Source organism: Amaranthus tricolor, chromosome 1, assembly GCF_026212465.1.
Source record: "Amaranthus tricolor cultivar Red isolate AtriRed21 chromosome 1, ASM2621246v1, whole genome shotgun sequence".
Classification (NCBI taxonomy): domain Eukaryota; kingdom Viridiplantae; phylum Streptophyta; class Magnoliopsida; order Caryophyllales; family Amaranthaceae; genus Amaranthus; species Amaranthus tricolor.
In genome coordinates this window covers 44,461,689-44,469,188 of record NC_080047.1, presented here as the reverse complement: position 1 = coordinate 44,469,188, position 7,500 = coordinate 44,461,689, and the positions used below count along the sequence as shown (strand labels likewise).

General features: G+C 30.9%; 1 protein-coding gene across 1 annotated transcript in view; it reads right to left on the bottom strand.

Moving 5' to 3' along the window:
• Nucleotides 1–5,440: 5,440 nt before the first annotated feature.
• Nucleotides 5,441–7,500, bottom strand: part of LOC130820971 (metacaspase-9-like) — a 2,150-nt gene continuing 90 nt past the window's right edge. The window contains exons 1-2 of the mRNA XM_057686553.1: nt 7,132–7,500; nt 5,441–6,401 (exon numbers count right to left, since the gene is read on the bottom strand). The exon at nt 7,132–7,500 is cut by the window's right edge and continues 90 nt beyond it. Coding sequence (XP_057542536.1) covers nt 5,800–6,401; nt 7,132–7,489 — 960 coding nt within the window. The 5' untranslated portion in view covers nt 7,490–7,500 and the 3' untranslated portion in view covers nt 5,441–5,799. The remainder of the gene's footprint in view (nt 6,402–7,131) is intronic.

The following is a 7,500-nucleotide window of genomic DNA, read 5'->3' as shown; positions in this document are numbered from 1 at the left end:
CATAGTAATTTTCAACCAACCCCTTTCTCATTAGATGTTCTCTTATTTCATCTGCTTCCTTATAACAATAATTTTTACACATTTTACAAGGATATCTAATCTTAGAACTCATGCTTTTTGTACGAGCAAAATCTAAAAACTCTTCCAACCCTCTCATAAATCTTAAACTAAACTTTTTCATTTTTTCGTCGGTTGTACATCCAACTTCTTTCTTGCCTAAAATTCATTTTTAACACCTATATATAATATAATAATATAATTATTCAACTGATTAGTAAAGTAAGTTAATGACAATAAAAATATATAAAATAATTCATGAAAATAACAATATATGATAATAATATAATTATTCTAATAAAAAATATTAAAGCAAATTAATGACAACAAAAATAAAATATAAAATAATAAAAAATATAAAAAAATCAAGTAAATAACAAAGGAAAAAAAATATATACTAATTAAATAATAAAATTAAATCAAATTAATGACAATAAAAATTAAATATAAATAATAAAAACAAATAAAACAACTCATGTAAAGATAAAAAACAAGCTACATAATAGAATAAGAAAATCACTAACCTCTTCTAATTCTTTAGTTTCCGAAATATACAATGCACAACAATTCTGCGTCTTATTTATACAAAATATGGCGACAACACGGCGATTATAAACCCATTGCCATATATGGAATTCAAATTCAAAAAATATGGCGACCAAAGGGCTTCCAAACGTTCAGTCGCCTATATTTAAAAAAAAATAAAAATATAAAACAAAAAAACTAGCGACGACCTGGCGATTAAGATCATCGTCGCCAACAATTAAAATAAAAAAAAAATTCGATCCTCCTGGCGACTATATGGCGACCACCATATCCCGTCGCCCACTATTAAAATAAAAATAAAAAACGACTGACTTTCCGGGTGACAAAATGGCGACCATAATGCCCGTCGCCATCTATTAAAATAAAAAAAAAAGAATAAATGCCTTTGGCGACTGATTGGCGACTGATTGGCGACCACGTAGCCCGTTGTCAAAATACTTTTCCATTTGGCGACTAATTTGGCCCTCGCCTTGCCGTCGTCACTGGCGACCAATCCTTCCCCTCGCCATTTTTCCATCACTAATTCGATAGTTATTTGGAGTGATCCTAAACCTACCATTGTTGGAAAAAACTTGCAAATGTTACCAGGGCAACAGTCTTGACGATTGATGCACGTACGGTGCACCATTTGGTGTGCACTTAACAATTCCATTACTTATTGATGCTCCTCCAACAATTATATTATTACCCAATAATTCATCCACAAATATTTTTTCACTACTACCCATAATAATAACCATCATACTCATCATGCTTGTAACTACTACCATTAACTCAACATATTTTCCCTTTTTTTTCTCTCTTTCTTTTTTTAAGATAATTAATAAGATTGCTATGTGTAGTTTTGTGGAGTTTAATGACTAATCTATTTATAATCCTACCTTCTAATTGATGCTCTTACTAACAGCGGCCCATTAATAAGCTGAGTTAAAGAAAGTCAGCTCAGCAATCGGTCGCAGTTAGTATGAGCTCATTTGCTGTTATTTGCCTTTTCGTGATTTATCGAGGGAATTAATTATCGTTTTGAGGTTTAAAGTGATTGCGATTCACTATTTTGAGCTTATTTGCTGTTATTTGCCTTTTCGTGCCTTAATGATTGACATTTGAGTTTATTCTAGCAAGTTTCAAGCCATCCCGGTCATCAACTATGTTTACTAAGCTTCATTAATGAATAATCACATGTTATAATACATCTTCGCATATCTGGACACCATTATCTGGACCATGAAGGCTTTGGTGGATGAAGAGGAAGGTTCGAGGGTCATTCAATGAGTTTCAAGTCACATAGAAGTTCTTAGCGGGGTCTCAAGCGAAAGTCTCAACCGTCAGTCGAAGTTGGATTGAAAACAAAGCTACTGGGCATTAATAGACTTAGTTTTGGGCGAATTTAATGAAGTCTCGACCAAGACTGATGAGATTCGGTCGAGGCCTATTTGTAACCAACATTATGATGCTTTCTGACCAAGTTTCAAGCGAACTCACCATCAATTCGAACGAGACTGGAGCTGCTGCCAGCTGCTGGCTTCCGTTTTTCTTGGGTTGCTGTTTGATACCAACAAAGTAAAGAGATTCTAATTATAGAAGTTACCATGGAGTGCAAGCAGTTATTTAGTTAGGCATTATTAGATTAGTGGGAAACTTTGGTGGATCATATAAATCAGAAGTTAAAGTTAAGCAATTTCATTAAATTTAGTTTTGGTTTTAGACTCGTTCAGTTTTCAAGGATTCGAGTTGCAATTCATAGGATTGATTGAAGCTATAGTGATTAGAGAAAACCCTTCTGTCTATTGAAACTTGCATCTTTTGATCTATGAAAGTTATATTTGTCACTTGTTTTAATGCGACCTGCACTAAATTTACAGGTTTTAAAATACTTTTGTAATGATGTTGATGATGATGGGTTGCTCCGGATGCTACGGGTGAATAGTGATCAAGAAAGATCTAAAGCCAGCTAGGCGTAAAGATGTTGACAGTGAAGATGGTAGTGATGATGAAGATGATCTTCTAGACATAAAGAAGCAGAAGAATATGATGAAGCTGATACTGGTGAAATTGGTGCTGTGATTAATGATTCTGAGACCGCAATTAGAGCTGATGGATCAGATGATGAAATGTATGATACTTTCAGATGAAGACATGGACGATGATGACGATGATGATATTGAGGAATGCAGGTCCGCCAATATACACCACTTGTGGTGCTTGGCTCGACTCACTTCAAGATTTGCCAGTTTGAGCATGGATTGTGCTCATCCGAGCACATTGGTCAGTAGCAACAAACTACCTGCTCGTTCGAGCAACAACTTTTTTAGATGTCCAACAATTAGTTTTCTTTGGTTTCGTTTGTCTTTAAGGACGCATTATTTTTTTGATTTATCGATACATTATTGGGGAGTTATTGTGTGATTCTATAATGTTGTATACCCTCTACTATATAAAGGGTTTATGACTTTATAGAATACAACACACAACAAAGAGAGTAAGCGTTAATACATAGAGAGGGGCTAGTTTGAATACCAAGAGTATCTTTCTTTTAGATTATATTGTGATTGATCTCCATTGTTTGTGAGATATTGATCTTGAGAGTTTGTTCTCAAGTGAGAGGGTTATTTTATTATTGTACTAGTATACAAACTCGTGAAATGCACGAAGCTTGTTAGTATGAAAATATCTATAAATTAAAATTTTAAAGAAAGATGTAATTGTATATTATAGTGAATATGATTTGAATGTCACACAATCACATTTTAATCTGTAAAAATGCTCCATTAGGCTAAACACTATAAAATCGCTATGTGGAATTTTTTCAGTTCTTTTATAGTACTGAAACTCAATGAAAATTGTTGAATCATAATAAAGGCATAATTTGCAAATTATAGCTTTAAAGTTTAGTACTTTTGTGAATTACAACCTTAAAGTTTAGCACTTTTCTAAATTACAACCTTAATGCTTATTTTTTGCGAATTACGGCCACTAAAGTATCAAAGTTTACAGGTTTAGACTAAAAACACAGAACCTGGAAACTAAAATTTCAACCATTAAAATGGTCGAAATTCTGTGTTTTGACTTGAACCTGGAAACTTTGATACTTTGGTGGCTGTAATTCGCAAAAAATAAATATTAAAACTGTAATTCACAAAAGTGCTAAACTTTAAAGCTGTAATTCGCAAATTATTCTAATAAAAATACACATTTATTGAGAGGATTTATTTAAGATACCTCATTATATTGTGTGTTCTTCCTTCTATTATTTTGTTGTGTTTTCTATCTTGTTTCTCACTTGTGTGAAACCTTATTAGCTCTCATTTTTAGTTTGAGGATCATCAATGCCGAACACATGGTTGTAAAGATATCAACTTAATTAAAGTCTTGATTTGATGGATGAAATAATAATAAGAAGAAGACTTATTTATAATTATAGCCTTAGAGTTTAGCATTTTTGTGAATTACAGCCTCAATGTTTATTTTTTTGCGAATTACAGCCACCAAAGTATCAAAACTTACAGGTTCAGGCTAAAAACACAAAATTCCGACCACTTAACCTAAAATTCCGACCACCAAAATGGTCAGAATTATATGTTAATGTGTTATGATCTGAACCTGTAAACATTGATACTTTGATAGCTGCAATTCGCAAAAAATAAACATTAAGGCTGTAATTCAGAAAAGTGCTAAATTTTAAGACTGTAAATCGCAAATTATTCTAATAATAATAATAATATTATAATAATAACAATAATAATAATAATTTGATTAGGAATTTTTTATATTTCTAATTGATATGACGAGATATTTGATTATATCTTGAAGCTAATTAAACGTATGTAACTCATAATGAATTTAAGTAGTTTATTATTTTATATATTATTTTTATTATTATTATTATTATTTTACTTTAAATTTACAGTTTTTTTTTTAATTTTATTATTATTGATATTAGTGTTAAAATATTATTACAGTCACGAAGTTATGCGACTTGAAATTTACACACTTACTCACCATAATCATTCATCTCCTTTTTCTTAATCTTGAAATTTTTCATAAGCTTCCTAATTAACCGGTCATTTAGAGAAAACATTACAAAAAATTCTCGGAAAACGGTAAATAAAGTTCAATTTCAAATTTTTAATTAATTATTAAACCACTTATGTTTTTTATATGGACAGGATACACTAAGTATTATATGGGCGGAATACACTAAGTAAGATAATGATGATGATTATGTTTTTTATATTATATAAATTTTAATAAATTTAATCTTATTAATTTAGATCATTCTATGCAACAAATATTTTTGGTTGATTGGTTTTATAAAATATTCAAATTATTAAATGTATAAACATGGTAAATTTATGGTAGGTTAAAAATTAATATCAATTATTTGTCTAATATAGTTTCATATAAGCCACAATCATTCAGTATATTTTGTTTTAAAAATTGGTAAATGACTCGGTTTGATTTTTTGGGGAGGGCTAAAAATGACATTTTATTTATTTAAATTGTCAAATAATTAAGCTAGCGTCAACTAATCAAATGTCTCCATTTAGCGAGATTAATGGCACTTAAAATTTTCAAATCTTTGTATTAAATTGTATGATATTTTTCTTATTCTGAAATACTTATTACATTATGGTTATTGATATTATTTATCTAAGTTTTATTGATATATTGCGACTAATATATAAGAAAAATATAGCCAATTGAAATCTTATTTAAATTGTCTAATTAAATATTTTCATGATTAACTTAAAAAACAATACTAAAAACAATAAATCATATACTAAGGTTTTTGATTAAAGCAATTTTAATTTAAAAGTTGTACTGTTTTATGTTTTTTAACTATATAAAACACAATTTTAATCCTTGACTTTTGTACAACATAAATTAAAAAATTAATTGTAATGAACATATATGAATGGACAAATTAAACCAGATTTCATCAAACTAAATATTTTCTTATACATAATCAACAAAACCTGAGTACTAAATAATAAAGACTATTAAAATGGTGTAAGTAAAGATTTACGGAGAAGGTGAGCTACTTAAGTGAGAGATCGTCTTTTGGTGAGACGACCTCAATTAAGAAGCCTAGATTCTCATAATATATACGAGATTAGTTATTTTCCCCATATATAAAGCACGTCTCTCAATTAGATTGTCACATCAAACAATTTATGTAAGATGTTTACTTTTTGATTATTTCATGCACAAGAGAGGTGCTTTAGCATTCTCATCACTACAATACAAGCAAGGGTGTTGCCCTTCAAGTCCTTCTTTTTCTAGTTCCTTCCTAGCCAGCATCACCACTTCTTTGTTGCTAATTGGGCCTTGTTGGGCTTTTAGTACTGACTGGACAGTATAGCTAAATGCCCCATGAGCCTTTCCATTGGCCCCAGTAGCAGGCATATCGGCTGAGGTTTCGTTGGACTGACATCCACTCAATAAAATGCCAGAGTCCGGCCTGTGAGGCCCGAACCATTGATCTAGATCCAATTCAGGAAGACGAAACCTAAGGCTCGCGTCATCACCAAAGAGAGTGGTTAAATGGGCCCCAATGTCAGGCCCAGATATGTTTGTAAGAGTAGATAAGTGGCCCAAGATTGACTCATATGGGATCTTCTTGGGCTTGGAATGTTTTTGGACTAAATTCATGTTTGATTCTGTGGTAGTTGGTAAGCTGTTGGGCCCAATTTGCTCCTTCTCCTTATCAATTAGGCCTCCACTATGGCATGAGTCTGAGAGGATCGTTAAACTTGCTCCTTTTGGTAGCCCATTGACTAGTTGCCTAAAATCCATATCTACATCATAAACATGAAAAATCAAACATCAACAAAACGTGATTTATCGTATCATGGTATGAGATCGTTTTATTGTGAGACGCATATTAGACATGGGCTAAATAAACCCAAGTAATACAAATTGTATGAGACCGTCACACTTATAAGAAACAGTCTCTCTTTAGAGTATTTTATTTCAAGTTTAGGGTTTTTAATATAGACTACATCTTGTTTTTTAGGCCTTAATTTTAAACTTGTAGTTGATGAGTTGTTTATTTTTTATTTACTTTGAAAAATAAGAAAATATTAAGAAAATAATTTTGGGGTTTACTAATTGATTTAAATCGAAATTAACTCGTTTAATTAAAACCAAAATCAAACCTATTTAATTAACAGATCTGATTGGGTCAGCCCATTTTATTAATTGAATTAAAAGTTTCAACCCAAACTCACTTGTATCGGGTTAGATTCAGGTCAGGTTATCAAGTCGAGTCAGTTTTTACCAGGCCTAACAATAAATTTGTAAAGTTTTAAATCATCGTTGCAATGGATATAAAAAAGTGAAAATTTAATAAAATCATTGAAAACTGAATGAAAAGTTGTAGCAAATTGAATAAGAAAATGAATATTAGGGATATAAACACTTACATATAAACATAATATCTTAAACCATATAATATTTTTATTATATTCATTTATAAATTAAGAAAATGAATAATTTTTTACACAACTTAAGAAAAATAGAATTTACCAGTTATGAGGTTGAAATCAGTAGGAACAATTGCTTCCTCTTGTTTCACAAGTAAATGATGTTTAGAAGGAACAAGAGTCCCATGCCCACTATAATGAAAAAATAAGACATCCCCTTCTTTAGCTTCATCAATCATTCTTTTAAGTGCCTTTTTTATATTAACTCCAGAAGGAAATAAATCTTTAGACCCTTCACCTTCATCTATTAAGACCTCAATCAATTTTGGCTCAAACCCAAATCGTTCAACGAGCGTCGATTTCATCGATACCACGTCGTTTATGCAACCATGTAGGTGATATTGGGTGTTCGGATAGTTACATCCTACTAATACTGCCATTTTCTTATTTGCTGCCACCATTTTTTTTTATT